The sequence below is a fragment of the Ranitomeya imitator genome, chromosome 6 (assembly GCF_032444005.1).
Source record: "Ranitomeya imitator isolate aRanImi1 chromosome 6, aRanImi1.pri, whole genome shotgun sequence".
In the NCBI taxonomy this organism is placed as follows: domain Eukaryota; kingdom Metazoa; phylum Chordata; class Amphibia; order Anura; family Dendrobatidae; genus Ranitomeya; species Ranitomeya imitator.
The window spans coordinates 396731668-396749852 of NC_091287.1; the positions used below are offsets into that span (position 1 = coordinate 396731668).

Below are 18185 nucleotides of genomic sequence, written 5' to 3' on the forward strand. Positions count from 1 at the left end.
AGCATGGTCCGAATCCAGTCCTGCCTGAAGGAAAACCAAGATGGAAGGCAGGGAAAAGGACATAGGTGAAACGCGGTTGGACTCGCACCAACGGAAGTAAGCCTTCCAGGCACAATAGTAGATCCTGGAAGACGAAGGCTTCCGAGCCTGAATCATGGTGAAAATCACCCGGGCCGAAAGGCCGGACGCTCTTAGAACTGCGGTCTCAACAGCCACGCCGATAAACTGAGCGACTGAGAATTCGGGTGGGAGATCGGACCCTGAGACAGCAGATCGGGCCAGACTGGAAGGCGCCAGGGAGCGTCCGCGAGAAGATTGATGAGCTCCGCGAACCAAGCTGTCCAAGGCCAATCCGGGGCGATTAGAATGACCGGCATCCCTTCTGCTTTGATCTTTTTCAGCAGTTTGGGAAGCAAGGGAAGGGGTGGGAACAGGAAGGGCAGCCCGAACTGTGACCAAGGAATGGCCAGAGCGTCGACGTCCACTGCGAGAGGATCGCGAGACCTGGAAACGAACCGCGGAATCTTCCTGTTCGTTCGAGACGCCGTGAGGTCCACGTCCGGAGTCCCCCATCGAAGACAAATCTGATGGAAGACCTCCGGACGTAAGGACCATTCCCCTGCCGCGAGACCCTCGCGGCTGAGAAAGTCGGCGGCCCAATTGTCCACGCCGGGGATATGCACCGCGGATATCACCGGAACCGTTGCCTCTGCCCAAAGGAGAATCCTGGATACCTCGGCCAAGGCGCTCCGAGTTCCCCCCTGATGGTTGACATATGCCACCGCCGTGGCATTGTCCATCTGGATTCGGATAGGAAGGCCCCTGCGAATCCTTTCCCAGTGACGAAGGGACAGAAAAAAATGGCCCGGATCTCGAGGACATTGATCGGTAAGGTTGACTCTTACGCTGACCAGCGGCCCTGTACAGTCAGGTGGCGAAACACTGCACCCCAGCCGAGGGGGGAGCGGCGCGGCAGCCTGCTAGGCTGAGACTCTATAAGGGAGACATTGTGGCTGTGCGGCCGCCAATGAAGGAGAGCTTAGGAGGAAAATGAGTTACAGCCCTTGTGGCTGTCCCTGGGATCCCTCTAAAATAAACGCCATGAGGGAGGACCGGGGGACATCTGGAGAAAAGATCCCGGGGGAATGGAGGGGAAATACTCACCTAAACATCCCACGCCGTTACTAACCTGAGGGGAATGAGACGTCCACGGAGCTGTGATGGACGTCCTCGTCTCCTCCGACCGACAGGCTCTGGTAGGCGAGTGGGTGGGGGACGGGGCCAGGACCGGACTTCTGAGCACGCTTGTGTGCTAGGATCTTGGTCCTGGAGAGGGATCTATGAGGATACGGGGTGGCAGTACACGCCGTACTCATAGTCCGCTTTGTGGGACTACAGGTGTGACTGCTCACCCTGTATCCCTTCCGAAAAAAACCTGAAAGAAAACGACGCACATTGAGGTAGATAAGGGTCTAATAAAAGACCCGTGTCCACCTCCTACTGACACTAAGCTAAACTGAAGAGTATAATGCCAGTCGGTGGGGTGTACACTGCAGAGGAGGAGCTAACTTTTTTATTTGCATAGTGTCAGCCTCCTAGTGGCAGCAGAATACACCCATGGTTCCTGTGTCCCCCAATGAGAGGCGATAAAGAAAGTAAAAAAAACCAAACACTACATACTTACCTACAGCCGTCTGTCCTCCAGCGCTGTGCTCTGCACTCCTCCTGTACTGGCTGTGAGCACAGCGGCCGGAAAGCAGAGCGGTGACGTCACCGCTCTGCTTTCCGGCTGACCGACGCTCACAGCCAGAGCAGGAGGAGTGCAGAGCACAGCGCTGGAGGACAGACGGCTGTAGGTAAGTATGTAGTGTTTGGTTTTTTTTTACTTTTAGGATGGTAACCAGGGTAAACATCGGGTTACTAAGCGCGACCCTGCGCTTAGTTACCCCGATGTTTACCCTGGTTACCAGTGAAGACATCGCTGAATCGGTGTCACACAGCGATGTCTGCGGGGAGTCCAGCGACCAAATGAAGTTCTGGACTTTCTTCCCCGACCAGCGACAGCACAGCAGGGGCCTGATCGCTGCTGCCTGTCACACTGGACGATATCGCTAGCCAGGACGCTGCAACGTCACGGATCGCTAGCGATATCGTCTAGTGTGACGGTACCTTTAGACCTTCCGGCGCCAGCTTGCCTTTTGAGACGTATGCCAGCGAAATAGCCTCCCTGATCCACCTAGCTAGTGTAGATTTTGATGCTCTATGACCTTTCCTACTACCCTGATAGGACACAAATAGGGCGTTATCTATCTTCCAGGGATCAGTCACTGCTAGATACTCTAGGATACATCTTCTTACGTCTAAAGTGTGTAGTTTCCTTTCTTTATCATTAGTAGGATTAAGGAGGAAAGATGGAAAAACTATCTCCTGTGTTCTATGGAACCTAGACACTACTTTAGGAAGATATGCTGGATCAGGGGAATGTATCACTCTATCATCTCTAAGTTGCATGTAAGGGGAAAGCCTGGATAACGCCTGAATGTCGCCTACCCAATGAGCTGACGTTAGGGCCACCAGGAAAGCTACTTTAAGAGACAGGTTTTTAATAGAAGATGAAGAAATTGGATCTAATGGGGGTTCTGTCATGGCCGAGAGGACTAAGTTTAAGTCCCACGGCATGACTCTATTCTTCACCATTGGTCTGGACCGCTTTGTCGCCTTGATGAATTTGCTGACCCAGTAATTTTCAGATATGTTGCAGCTAAAGAGGGCCCCTAAGGCTGACACCTGTACTTTAAGAGTGTTTGGGGATAACCCCATATCCAGCCCCTTTTGCAAGAACTCCAAAATCTGGTCTATTGGTGTTGATTGACCAGCTACTACCCCCGAATTTTGAAGAAATCTTTTCCAGATCCTGACAAATTTTTGTGGTGATTATTTTTCTGCTTTTCAGCAGAGTGTTAATCAGGCCCGCAGAGAAACTTCTATCTCTTAGCAGTGACCGCTCAAAATCCACGCCGTCAGATGAAGGCCAACCGCCCGAGGATGGTAGACTGGGCCCTGGGATAGGAGGAGATCTGGAATGTCTGGTAAGACCCATGGGTCGGATACTGACATGGCCCTGAGGCATGAAAACCATGTCCTTCTGGGCCAGACGGGGGCAATTACTATAACTCTGGCCTTCTCCTTCCTGATTTTCCTCACCACCAGAGGAAGTAGAGACAGGGGAGGAAAAGCGTAAGCTAGACTGAAGTTCCAGTCTATGAGGAGGCCGTCTACTGACAGAGGATTTTCTCTGGGGTTTAGAGAGCAGAATTGTGTCACTTTTCTGTTTTCCTTTGTGGCGAAAAGATCTACCTCCGGTTGACCCCACCTTTCCACAATGTGGTTGAAGATGGTGTCATTTAGTGACCATTCTCCCTGCCTCAAGGTGTTGCGGCTTAAGAAATCTGCCGTATTTTCTACTCCTCTTATATGAAGAGCGGTCACCGAGAGAAAGTGTTGCTCTGCTAGCTGGAATAGACGATCTGCCACGTTCATCAGGGATTTGGAACAGGTTCCGCCTTGATGATTGATATATGCCACGGTGACCCGATTGTCGGAGAATATCCGCACGTGGTGGCCCTGTAGATAACTCCTTCAGGTTAGAGGACATTTCCATCTGAAGCTGGTCCTAAGGTACCTGAATTATAATTTCACCCATGTGAGCCCCCCAACCAGAAGGGCTAGCGTCTGTGATGATTATACGGGTTACGTTATATTCCCAGGGGACCCCCGTGGACAGGTTATTTCGGTCTAGCCACCATTCGAGGGATACAATAGTGTTTTGGGACAAGGTTAGCTGGCTTTCTAGGTGACCCCCCAAAAGTTTTTGTTGTAATAATACTTCGCCCTGAAGTACCCTTGTATGATACTGGGCCCATCGGACCGCTGGAATGCAGGACGAGAGAGAGCCTAACAGAGACATCGCTTTCCTAAGTGACATGGTGGGGTTTTTGGATGCGTTTAGCACCTGAAGATGCAGGCGATTTATCGTGAGGTAAACGGCATTCCTGATCCTGGGAATCCAAGGTCAGGCCTAAAAATTGCTGTACTTTCATGGGCTGTAACCGGGACTTGACATTTAGTAACCATCCCAGACGCTCCAGGGCATACATTACTTTTTGTAATTGTTCTAAACAGTGATCCGCTGTCCCACCCAAGGAGATCGTCGAGGTAGAGGATTACCAGAATGTCAGACTCATGTAGGTGGGCCATGACATCAGCCATGACCTTAGTTAATACCGGGGGGGCTACCGATATACCAAAAGGGAGGGCCCTATACTGGAAATGTCTGACCACCCCATCTAACCGGACCCCTACCCTCAGGAATCGTTGGTGCCCTGCATTAATGGGGATATGGTAATAGGCGTCCTTAAAATCCAACACCACCATAAAGCAGTTTTTAACAGTAGTTTTATAGCAGTATTATTAGTCTCCATTTTAAACGGTTGTATGGTCAGAAAATTATTAAGAGCCCTAAGGTTGATAATAGTTCTGAAGGAGCCGTCTGGTTTACGTATTAGGAATAGAGGAGAGTAGAATCCACTACCCCATTCTCCTTCCGGAACCTTTGATAGGACCTTCTTACTGAGCAGGTCGTGAATTTCCATTTCCAGAGCCATCTGTTCTACTGGAGAGGACCTGAGCGGGGTAACCCTGAAGAAATTATGAGGGATAGACGTGAACTCTACCTGTAGACCCGTAGCTATTATTCCCAGAATCCAATTGCTACTGGAAATTTTTGACCAGGCTGGGTAGAAGGCAGCTAGTCTACCTCCCACCGGGGCGACTAGTCATTGGGGTGGCTTTTTGATCTCACGGGATGGCTCCTGACGTCCCCCGCCTTTAAACATGAATCCAGTACCTTTTTTCTTTTTATCGTCCCATCTGCAGTGGTCGGTCTTCCGCAAAAGAACCTTTTCCCTGTGAAGTGATGCCTATAAGAAGTGGTCGGTAGACTGGGAAATTTCTTTCTTTCCTCTCCGGCCTTCTCCAGCAGTTCATCTAGAACCGGACCGAACAGGTATTCTCCTTCGCACGGAATAGAGCAAAGACGGGATCTGGCCTGAATGTCACCGAGCCAAAACTTCAGCCATAGGGCCCTACGTGCCGCATTTGATAACCCTGCAGCCCTAGCTGCTATCCTTGCAGAATCTGCGGACGCGTCAGCAAGAAAAGCAGCGGCATTCTGGATTGTCGGTTGGGATTTTAACATGGATTCCCTAGAGGCTCCATCTTCTAACTTAGACTCTAGCTGGTCCAGCCAGACCATCATCGATCTGGCTGCGCATGTCGCAGCTACTGCAGGTCTTCCCTTTAAGAAACGAATCTGCCTTCTTATCAAGAGGATCTTTTAAAGAAGCCATGTCATCGAAGGGAATGGAGGATTTTTTAGAAGCCTTAGCCACTGCTGCGTCTAATTTTGGTGCCTTATCCCAGGTGTTCACCAAGGGGTTGTCAAAGGGATATCTCCGTTTAAAGGCCGGTTGTAGGGAGCTTTTTATTTTCTGGCTTTTTCCACTCCCTTTTGACAAGGTTTTGAACTTTGGCATTAAGTGGAAACGAGCGCTTTTTTGGGTCTAGACCGCCAAACAATAGGTCTTGCACCGAAAGTTCTGGTTTTTCGTCAGCCACCCCCATGGTGTATCTGACTCATTTAATCAGCCTGTCCATCTGGTCTAGCGGGAAGCAAAATTGATTAGCATCCTCCTCTGAAGAGGATGCAGAGGAGATGGAGGCTTCCAAACCATATTCTTTCCTAGGGGCAGTAGACGAGTATGAATCTGAAACGCTAGGTTCCCTACTCCTCTTTGGTGGCTCCCCTTGGGACAAGGATTTTTGGGAACCCTTTACTTCTCTCCTGATGATCTCTCTAAGGTTTGAAGTAAAATCGGGAGACTCTTTCACCACCTATGGGAGCGGAAAGAACCCTATGTAATTTAAGTAATACTACCGCTATAAAATGTATAATGTATAATATATATACAGTGGGGCAAAAAAGTATTTAGTCAGTCAGCAATAGTGCAAGTTCCACCACTTAAAAAGATGAGAGGCGTCTGTAATTTACATCATAGGTAGACCTCAACTATGGGAGACAAACTGAGAAAAAAAAATCCAGAAAATCACATTGTCTGTTTTTTTATCATTTTTTTTGCATATTATGGTGGAAAATAAGTATTTGGTCAGAAACAAAATTTCATCTCAATACTTTGTAATATATCCTTTGTTGGCAATGACAGAGGTCAAATGTTTTCTGTAAGTCTTCACAAGGTTGCCACACACTGTTGTTGGTATGTTGGCCCATTCCTCCATGCAGATCTCCTCTAGAACAGTGATGTTTTTGGCTTTTCGCTTGGCAACACGGACTTTCAACTCCCTCCAAAGGTTTTCTATAGGGTTGAGATCTGGAGACTGGCTAGGCCACTCCAGGACCTTGAAATGCTTCTTACGAAGCCACTCCTTCGTTGCCCTGGCGGTGTGCTTTGGATCATTGTCATGTTGAAAGACCCAGCCACGTTTCATCTTCAATGCCCTTGCTGATGGAAGGAGGTTTGCACTCAAAATCTCACGATACATGGCCCCATTCATTCTTTCATGTACCCGGATCAGTCGTCCTGGCCCCTTTGCAGAGAAACAGCCCCAAAGCATGATGTTTCCACCACCATGCTTTACAGTAGGTATGGTGTTTGATGGATGCAACTCAGTATTCTTTTTCCTCCAAACACGACAAGATGTGTTTCTACCAAACAGTTCCAGTTTGGTTTCATCAGACCATAGGACATTCTCCCAAAACTCCTCTGGATCATCCAAATGCTCTCTAGCAAACTTCAGATGGGCCCAGACATGTACTGGCTTAAGCAGTGGGACACGTCTGGCACTGCAGGATCTGAGTCCATGGTGGCGTAGTGTGTTACTTATGGTAGGCCTTGTTACATTGGTCCCAGCTCTCTGCAGTTCATTCACTAGGTCCCCCCGCGTGGTTCTGGGATTTTTGCTCACCGTTCTTGTGATCATTCTGACCCCACGGGGTGGGATTTTGCGTGGAGCCCCAGATCGAGGGAGATTATCAGTGGTCTTGTATGTCTTCCATTTTCTAATTATTGCTCCCACTGTTGATTTCTTCACTCCAAGCTGGTTGGCTATTGCAGATTCAGTCTTCCCAGCCTGGTGCAGGGCTACAATTTTGTTTCTGGTGTCCTTTGACAGCTCTTTGGTCTTAAATATAGTGGAGTTTGGAGTCAGACTGTTTGAGGGTGTGCATAGGTGTCTTTTTATACTGATAACAAGTTTAAACAGGTGCCATTACTACAGGTAATGAGTGGAGGAAAGAGGAGACTCTTAAAGAAGAAGTTACAGGTCTGTGAGAGCCAGAAATCTTGATTGTTTGTTTCTGACCAAATACTTATTTTCCACCATAATATGCAAATAAAATGTTAAAAAAAACAGACAATGTGATTTTCTGGATTTTTTTTCTCAGTTTGTCTCCCATAGTTGAGGTCTACCTATGATGTAAATTACAGACGCCTCATCTTTTTAAGTGGCGGAACTTGCACTATTGCTGACTGACTAAATACTTTTTTGCCCCACTGTATATATATATATATATATATATATATATATATATATATATATATATATATATATATATATATATATATATATATATTTCCTTTTCTCCCTACTTACCTCTGTCGCTGGCACCTGGAGACGGACATCCTCCAGACTCCGCTGCACTCACTGTCGTGGAGCCCTACCCGGACCCACCATGGCGCTTCCAGGGACCCGCACTGACCGAGGTAGGAGATCCCCTCGCTACCTGAGTCGGACAGCCAGCCTGGGTATTATTAGATGAAATACTGATATCTGTAGGGCAACCTGTCCTCCAGGAACAGGAAACCAACTGATGCGTGGGAGAGGTGCCGCCTTATGTATCTGTAGGTTTCCTGTTCCTGAAGGGTGGATCCCCTCTCTCCGTGGTGCTGTCATGGACGACCGATAAAAAGAGGTTAGATTATACTCACCCAGGGGCGGTCCGATCCGATGGGCGTCGTTGTCTGGGCCGGGGCCTCCCATCTTCACAGGATGACGTCCTCTTCTTGCATTCACGCTGCTGCTCCGGCGCAGGTGTACTTTGTCTGCCCTGTTGAGGGCAGAGCAAAGTACTGCAGTGCGCAGGCGCCGGGGGCCTATCTGACCTTCCACGGCACCTGCGCACTGCAGTACTTTGCTCTGCTCTCAACAGGTCAGACAAAGTATGCCTGCGCTGGAGCCGCAGCGTGAATACAAGAAGAGGACGTCATCGTAAGAAGATGGGAGACCCCGGACCGGACCGCGACACCCATCGTACCGAGACCGCCCCTGGGTGAATCTAATCTAACCTCTTTTTCTCATCTTTCAGGATACATCGGGGGCTTATCTACAGCACTCCAGAATGCTGTAGATAAGCCCCTGATGCTGGTGGGCTTAGCTCATCTTCAATTTTGGAGGTGACAGGTTCCATTTAAAGAATATGGACACATTAAAGAATTACATTTTTTACTTAATAGCAGATATTTTTGTTTAAAAAAAATTCTGCAATTGGGTTATATTATTTGAAAAAAAAAAAAAGTAACAATTTAGCTGTTAACGCTGACAGGTTTCCCACACATTTACGGTGTAATAAAAAGAATAGAATCACAAAATATAACTTTTGATAATACTTCAGTTTAACTTTATAAATATGAATGTCCCTTCCTGTACATTACAGCTATCAAAATCTGCCAGTAAACTCAGTCTGGATCCATTCTCCATGAGACATGTAACTATGCACCTAAATTGTATATATAGCAAAGATCACCAAAATATAATAGTATTGCTCTTTGTAGTAATGTTCAAAGGGATTGTCCGACCTTAGGGTATAAGTCTGCAGTCACACCATGTGACTGTACACTTGTGAATCCTCACATCGGGTGCACACTACTCGCTGAGGATTCTCCGGTGCCGGGCAGTGATGTGACCACAAGTACGCAGTTTGCACGCTTCTGGACACATTCTGACTACACGTATCTTGCCTCGCACAACACACTTACAATAAGTGAAGCCGCTATCGTTTAGTGGTCACATGTATGCAAAGCACATACTTACGGTCAAGCACCTGCAGCTCCTAGCACTGGAGAATCTTCACAGAGCACAGTGCTGGCAAAGTGAAGACTAACAAGTCTGCAGTCACACAGAAAGACTGCAGACTTGTTCCATGAGGCCTTTAAAGCTATTGATTAAATTAGTTGTATAAATAGCAAATGAAATCATTAGAGTAGATCACAAGCAAGTGTAGGTCTGTTATTATAGAGTCTTGCCAGAAGGGGGGAACTTATGTGAGGACTAGACTATGGTTTGCATGTTGATTAACGCACGACAAAATATTTATTAGGCTCAAAAAACAAAAAAATGATTTGTAGCCTAATAAAATTATTAAAACCAACTATCCAATGGTGTACGTTATTCTTACCACCGATCGTTCCATCTGCCTCATCTGGCTGTAGGCTGGCAACACTGGTAGAGTCCATACGTAGCTGCAACTCTGCCACTCTGGCACGCAGCTGTTCAATGTCACTTTCTTTACTGGCCAGCTGCATCTGAAGTTCATTCCTGGTATTGCTTTCTTCAGTTAATTGCTAGAAAGACATTATTTAAGGCATTACTAGTTTAACTGGAAGGAAAAAACACCACAACACAAAGAATATCACATACAGAGAAAACAAACCAAGAAATTTAAATTCAGGGCTGCACTTCAGGATACCTCCAAAGATTTAGCAATTTTCCAGATTGACTGACCTTTAGGGTATAAAATAATGATGGACTGTACATATTTCACTGGCTCTTGCCATATTCTGGCATAGAATAGTTAAGGAATTATTGATGAGGAAATATATGCTCTTTGAAAACAATTCCAGGTGACTAGCTGATGGAACCAGAATGGTAGATGGTAGAATGCCAAAGGGGTATAAAGCGGTCATCAAATTAAAAGGGGGGTACTTTGCTGAATCTAAGCCTTAACACATTCTGGTTTGTTTCTATATATCTTAAAACACTTAAGAATAGAGGGCACCATCAACAATAATATTTTATGTCCTCAACCCGCACTTAGGTGACGATACGCATTGGGTGGGACACATGGGAGCCGGTTCCTCTTTTTCCATCTTAACCTCCTCAGCTACATACAGTGTGTGAGCATGTCCATTAGGAGCTTATTTTGGCTATACGCATTCTTGTATGTATCTTGATTTGTTTCATTTATTTGCTCAACTATGTTGGTCCTTTATTAAGATGCAATAACAATCAGAAGACCAAAGGGCGCCAAGTATTAAAGGGTTAATATTCTAGCTGCGAATATAACAATCGCCACCAATGATTGTATAAAAACCAAAAAGTCAGTTTTAAGATAGATATAAATATATATCAGTATTCGCGCTAATACTGATATATATTATCTATCTTAAAACGGACCTTATTAAGATGTGTATATGGTTATGGTACTAAATTGTTATCTGTGCATTTAGGATATATAGATAGATAGATATATCTATATCTACACACACTATAGGAAAGGGGGGGGGGGGGGGGAGAATAAACTCCAAAGATCGCCAATATCTATAAAAATGCTTTATTGTGCACGGCATGAGGATGGTGATGGCTACAAGAAATCATCAGACGAAATAAAACGCAAGGGTACTGGGAGAACCACAAAATCCCATTAAAGAATGTACAATGTATACAACATACTCATAACAGATATATATACCCGGGCAAAAAAAACCATAACAATTATATGGTACAGCATGAGAAGATATAGTAGAACATAGACATATGCATATGCAACATCCCAGCTCAGGTTAACACGAGCTGGATGTATAGTGAAGTACAATTAGTATAACATGCGGTACATAAGATAAATACATTACCCAGGTAATGTCAGCAAGTGCAGGCAGATAGTGGGTCCCAGCGCCCGCCCCCGCTGGGACCGGGCGCTGGGACCCACTATCTGCCTGCACTTGCTGACATTACCTGGGTAATGTATTTATCTTTACTTATGTACCGCATGTTATACTAATTGTACTTCACTATACATCCAGCTCGTGTTAACCTGAGCTGGGATGTTGCATATGCATATGTCTATGTTCTACTATATCTTCTCATGCTGTACCATATAATTGTTGTTATGGTTTTTTTGCCCGGGTATATATATCTGTTATGAGTATGTTGTATACATTGTACATTCTTTAATGGGATTTTGTGGTTCTCCCAGTACCCTTGCGTTTTATTTCGTCTGATGATTTCTTGTAGCCATCACCATCCTCATGCCGTGCACAATAAAGCATTTTTATAGATATTGGCTATCTTTGGAGTTTATTCTCCCCCCCCCCCTTTCTTGATATGTTTTTTGATAGCTAGTCTAGTACTAATTTTTTTACATCCATGGCGAAAGTATTTTTCAGATAATAATTACTATTCTATCTTTATGTTACTATAATTATCCTAAATTTAATGATGCTGCCGTATGTTGCCTTCTTAGCTATTTACACACTATAGGAGCACTTTTTTGCCTATATTGGGTACCAATCTATAATTGCAGGACTTTTTAAGGCCTATATGAGAGCTAACCACTGTGTTACCTGGGCAGCAAATGATTTAGGAGGAAATTTGACAAGGGACCGTTCCCCCATGTGTAGTATTTCTTGTCTTCCCTTTTGTCGTCTTGGGTATACTCTTTTGTCAGTCGTGGTTTTAAATGTTTTTAATTCAAGTTGTGTGGTCAAAGGACATTGAATTAATAAAATTTGTTATAATTTTTGTTGATCCCTGCGTTTGTACATGTCTCTTTCCTTTTGTTTTGTATTTTCTATATACCTTGTATCTGTATGCATTTGCTGCCATCAGTCTGAATCTACAATATGCATAATTATATATATTATAATAATAATTTACAAATTTAGATTGTGATTCTAATGCACAAGTTGGTTGCTTACCATTAACATTTCTTCTATCTCTTTCTGAAATTTGGTAACCATCTGGTTATAATTCTCCTTCTCCTGGTTAAGATCCAGCTGCAGCTTCCGGTTTTCCTTCTCTTTCTTTCTCAGGTCTTGCGTGTTCGCTTTCTTCCGGTCCAGTTTGAACTCTTTCCTATTCATAATCTCCGCTAGTTTGTTTACAGCCTAGATGAAAACCACAGCACAATGTGAGTTTGCTACATACAAGACACAACAGTAATGATCAGTCACATTCGAGAAACATAAGCCGGAAATTAAATCTTTCATTTAGACACCAACTTAATAAATGAAGCATGACTTGAACAATGCCGCACACATTACATGCCCATATTTGAACATGATGCAGAACGGGTTCCTTTCTATTAGGGCTTGAAAGTAAAAATCTTCATAAAAATTCCCACACAATACAGTCTGTAATAGACCCTCAGAATAATATTTATCTGCATTGTCACTCACACACAGGCCTCATAGCTGTATAAAGACAAGCTAGAGGAGCCATCGCTTACCTGCGTTTTAAGCGTTCTCTCAGTGTTTATATTCTTCTCATACGTAATCTTTAAATTGCTAATTTCTTCTTGCTTCAATTTAAATTCTGAAAAATACAAATAATGCTAAAAGAAAGTGTCCCTGCCAACCAATCATGTCCCCCTCCTCACTGTCCTGTATGGGGCTGTAAGACAACAGCCTGCAGCAGGAGCCTCCCCCCATACTGAAATGATAGGATATGGAAGCCCTTCCCATGCTACCTTATACACCAACAACCAAAATGCAAAATACTAACAGAAGATTAACCCCCGAGTGGTCCCCATTTGTATAAATTTTCGCCACCATGTGGCAGACTACAACATTGAGAACCACATAATGCCGTGTGTGAACAGATGCAAATATTCAGAGCTACACCGTAAAAGCGTCAAACATCTCAATCCCAACCTATTATACAGTCAAATACCTTCTTCCAGTGTCTTAACCTTTTCACTCAGTTCTGCACTTTCTTTGGTCACTTCTTGCACATCTTTGGTTAATGTATGGTTCGCCTCCTCCAACTGCCAAAATAATGGGGAAAATATATTACAAAAATTAAAAAAAAGTAAACTTTAAAGGTAAAACAAGAAAATGTACTCAGTATTTAAAGAGCATTATAAAAAGATCCCTTTTTTTCTTTCCTTAAGTGTTTATACCACACATTAATCTTATGTCCTGATAGAGGACGCTTTCCGACAAGTCTGACTTGTTACTAAACTTCTAATGAAGCCACCACTACAATTTGATTTTTAAGATCAAAAGGAAACCTTGGTTTAAAAAAATAAAACATTATATATACCGTATATACTCGAGTATAAGCCAACCCAAGTATAAGCCGACCCCGCTAATTTTGCCACAAAAAAACTGGGAAAACTTAATGACTCAAGCCTAGGGTGGAAAATGCAGCAGCTACCGGTAAATTTCAAAAATAAAAATAGATACCAATAAAAGTAACATTAATTGAGACATCAGTAGGTTAAGTGTTTTTGAATATCCATATTGAATCAAGAGCCCCATATAATGCTCCATACAGTTCGTGATGGGCCCCATAAGATGCTCCATACAAAATACGCCCCATATAATGCTGCACAAAGGTTAATAATGGCCCCATAAGATGCTCCATAGACACATTTGATCCATACAGTATGGCATAAAGGTTAATAATGGCCCCATAAGATGCTCCATAGACACATTTGATCCATACAGTATGGCATAAAGGTTAATAATGGCTCCATAAGATGCTCCATAGACACATTTGATCCATACAGTACGGCATAAAGGTTAATAATGGCTCCATAAGATGCTCCATAGACACATTTGATCCATACAGTACGGCATAAAGGTTAATAATGGCCCCATAAGATGCTCCATAGATATATTTGCCCCATATAGTGCTGCACAAACGTTGATTATGGCCCCATAAGATGCTGTGATTAAAAAAAAAAATATGACATACTAACCTCTCGTCGCTCAGGCCCCCGGGCACTTGCAATACTCACGGGTCCTCGTTCCGGTGCTGCTGCGTCTTCCGCGCCCTCTGCATGAACGTTAGTGCAGAGGACGTGGAAGACGCAGCAGCGCCGGAACGAGGACAGGTGAATATCGGGCAATGCTCCCCCTTCCCATTATACTCACCTGCTCCTGGCGCGGTCCCTGCATCTCCGGTCTCTGACAGCTTCTTCCAGGGATGAGCGGTCACAGTTACCGCTCATTACAGTAATGAATATGCAGCTCCACCCCTATGGGAGTGGAGTCGGGTCCATATTCATTATTGTAATGAGCGGTACCATGTGACCACTCAATGCTGGAAGAAGCTGTCAGAGACCGGAGATGCAGGGACCGTGCCAGGAGCAGGTGAGTATGTCACAGCCGCCGCTCCTCCTCCCCCGCCGACCCCCCCTGGGACAATGACTCAAGTATAAGCCGAGCGGGGCACTTTCAGCCTAAAAAAAATGGGCTGAAAATCTCAGCTTATACGGTATATATTTTCTCTTCTTAACCCCTTAGTGATGGAGCCAAATTTTTGAAATCTGACCAGTGTCACTTTATGTTGTAATAACTCTACAATGCTTCAACAAATCCCAGTGATTTTGATACTGTTTTTTCGTGACACATTATACTTTCTGATAATGGTAAATTTAGGTCAATATGTTTTGTGTTTATTTATAATTAAAAAAAACAAAAATTTGAGAAAAATGTTAAAAAAATTAGCAATTTTCAAACTTTCAATGATTATCCCTTTAATCCAGATAGCCATACCACAGCAAACCATTAATAAATAACATTTCCCACATGTTGGCTTTACATCAGCACCATTTGTAAAATGTTATTTTATTTTGTTAGCATTTTAGGAGGATTAAAAATGTAGCAGCAATTTTTCATTTTTCAAGGAAATTTACTAAATATATTTTTTTAGGGACTTATCCATGTTTGAAGTGACTTTAGGGGTCCTATATATTTGGAAACCCCCAAACGTGATACCATTTTAAAAACAGCACCCCATGACATTGAAAACTGCTGTCAGGTAGTTTATTAACTCTTCAGGTGCTTTTCAGGAATTAATGCAAAGTGGCATGATAGGAATGAAAATGTGCATTTTTACCACCTACCGTATTTTTCGGACTATAAGACGCACCGGACCATAAGACGCACCCCAAATTTGGGGTGAAAATTGCAGAAAAAAAGATTTTTTATAACATGGGGGTCCGTCTTATTGTCCGAATTTACAGTATCTTATGGCGGTGGCAGAGCAGGGTCACAGGAGGCAAGGTGGGGTGATGCTGGGATGAGGAGGTGCTGGGATGAGAAGGTGCTGGGATGAGAAGGTGCTGGGATGAGAAGGTGCTGGGATCAGGAGGTGCTGGGATCAGGAGGTGCTGGGATGAGAAGATGCTGGGATCAGGAGGTGCTGGGATCAGGAGGTGCTGGGATCAGGAGGTGCTGGGATCAGGAGGTGCTGGGATCAGGAGGTGCTGGGATCAGGAGGTGCTGGGATCAGGAGGTGCTGGGATCAGGAGGTGCTGGGATCAGGAGGTGCTGGGATCAGGAGGTGCAGTGAGAGGTATGGCGTGAGAGGGGTCCCTGGCGTACCATGCAGGCTTACCTAGGTGGCAGAGGTGCGGTGGCAGAGGTCCGGTGGCAGAGGTGCGGTGGCGGGGGTGTGGCAGCAGAGGAGGCGCAGGAAGCGGGGTCCCTTTCCCCGGTATGGTGATGCAGCAGGCCCGGTATGCAGCAGAGCCGGGTGAATCCTCTTGTTATCGGTGGGCGCGGCCATCTTCCTGAGGCCGCGCGTGTGCAGATGAAGCGCTCTGCTCCCGGGGCTTCAGGAAAATGGCCGCGGGAGGCCGCGCGTGCGCAGATGGAGATCGCGGCGGCCATTTTCCTGAAGCCCCGGGAAGCAGAGCGCTCCATCTGCGCACGCGCGGCCTCCGGAAAATGGCCGCCACCACCGATAACAAGAGGATTCACCCGGCTCTGCTGCATACCGGGCCTGCTGCATCACCATACCGGGGAAAGGGACCCCGCTTACTGCGCCTCCTCTGCCGCCACACCCCCGCAACCGCACCTCTGCCACCGGACCTCTGCCACCGCACCTCTGCCACCTAGGTAAGCCTGCATTGCGACTATTAGACGCACCCCCATTTTCCCCCCGTTTTTGGGGGGGGAAAAGTGCGTCTTTTAGTCCGAAAAATACGGTAAATGTCTCTAACTTCTGAACAGATTACTACAGCCGTCAGACTCTAAGGCCACTATTTGGTCATAAACTGCCATCGCAAACATCAGGACCACAAAATCAAGATCTGAGGGCACCAATTTGGTTAAATAGGAAGCCCCCACACTGTTAAGTCACAGTTTTATCTGCTACAGATCTAGAAGTTCACTGTATATCCCCACCCAATCTACTCTGTGTACGCTGTGCATAGGCAGAAAACAGTCAATCAGTGGTGGGGTGTGGTTATACAGAGCTCATGAATATGAAGGACTACGTCCCATCAGGTTTTCTTATCCTTTAGTGATAAAATCATTGTTTTATCAGCAGGAGATCATCAAGTAGCTCAGCAAGTGACATCACTGGAATCAGGGACTAAGCCTCTACATTATATTACTCTAAGATTAGTTAGCAAAAACCTGGTGCAGGGAAGCATCGCGCAGGGAGGGGGCTCCCTGCGGACTTCCCTGAGACCCCCGCAGCAACGCGTTGTGATCACGTTGCTGCGAGGATCTCCCTACCTTCCTCCCTGCCGCAGGCTCGAATCCAAGATGGCTATGGCATCCGGGTCTTGCAGGGAGGGAGGTGGCTTCACAGAGCCTGATCAGAGCAGGCGCTTGGTAAGCCTGCAGTGTTGTAAGTAAGATCGGTGATCTGACAGAGTGCTGTGCAAACTATCTATGACGGCTGCCAATCATAAAAATCCGCTAAAAAACCTGCTATAAAAGTAATTTTCCCATTAGGGCTAGGGTTAGGGCCAGGGCTAGGGTTAGGGCTAGGGTTAGGGCTACAGTTTGGGTTGGGGCTAAAGTTAGGGTTAGGGCTAAAGTTAGGGTTAGGGCTATGGTTTGGGCTAGGGTTAGGGCTACAGTTTGGGTTGGGGCTAAAGTTAGGGTTAGGGCTAAAGTTAGGGTTAGGGTTTAGATTACATTTACAGTTGGGAATAGGGTTGGGATTAGGGTTAGGGGTGTGTCAGGGTTAGAGGTGTGGTTAGGGTTACTGTTGGGATTAGGGTTAGGGGTGTGTTTGGATTAGGGTTTCAGTTATAATTGGGGAGTTTCCACTGTTTAGGCACATCAGGGGCTCTCCAAACGCGATATGGCGTCCGATCTCAATTCCAGCCAATTCTGCGTTGGAAAAGTAAAACAGTGCTCCTTCCCTTCCAAGCTCTCCCGTGTGCCCAAACAGGGGTTTACTCCAACATATGGGGTATCAGCGTACTCAGGACAAATAGGACAACAACTTTTGGGGTCGAATTTCTCCTCTTACCCTTGGGAAAATACAAAACTGGGGGCTAAAAAATAATTTTGGGGGGAAAGTTTTTTTTTTTTTTCCACGGATCTGCGTTATAAACTGCAGTCAAACACTTGTGTTGTGAGAGCTTTGAACCCCCATCTAGATTAGTTCCTTAGGGGGTCTACTTTCCAAAATGGTGTCACTTGTGCGGGGTTTCTACTGTTTAGGTACATTACATTAAACGCAATGTGACGCCTGCAGACCATTCCATCTAAGTCTGCATTTCAAATGGCACTCTTTCCCTTCCGAGCCCTCCCATACGCCCAAACGGTGGTTTCCCCCCCCCCCCCCACCCCCCCCCACCCCACATATGGGGTATCAGCGCACTCAGGACAAATTGGACAACAAATTTTGGGGTCCAATTTCTCCTGTTACCCTCGGGAAAATACAAAACTGGGGGCTAAAAAATAATTCTTGTGGGGAAAAATTTGTGTTTTATTTTTACGGCTCTGCATTAAAAACTTCTGTGAAGCACTTGTTAGGGCAAGTTAGGTTAGGCTATCGGTTGAACTAGATGGACTTAAAGTCTTCCTTCAACCTTAATAACTATGTAACTATGTAACTTGGTGGGTCAAAGTGCTCACCAC

At 45.4% G+C, this 18185-nt stretch overlaps 1 protein-coding gene across 2 annotated transcripts in view; it reads right to left on the reverse strand.

The window, feature by feature from the left end:
• Positions 1-18185, reverse strand: part of ROCK1 (Rho associated coiled-coil containing protein kinase 1) — a 251358-nt gene that overhangs the window by 13341 nt on the left and 219832 nt on the right. For both annotated transcript variants that reach the window (XM_069731169.1, XM_069731168.1), the window contains exons 24-27: positions 13021-13114; positions 12578-12663; positions 12048-12236; positions 9530-9695 (exon numbers count right to left, since the gene is read on the reverse strand). In XM_069731169.1, coding sequence (XP_069587270.1) covers positions 9530-9695; positions 12048-12236; positions 12578-12663; positions 13021-13114 — 535 coding nt within the window. The remainder of the gene's footprint in view (positions 1-9529; positions 9696-12047; positions 12237-12577; positions 12664-13020; positions 13115-18185) is intronic.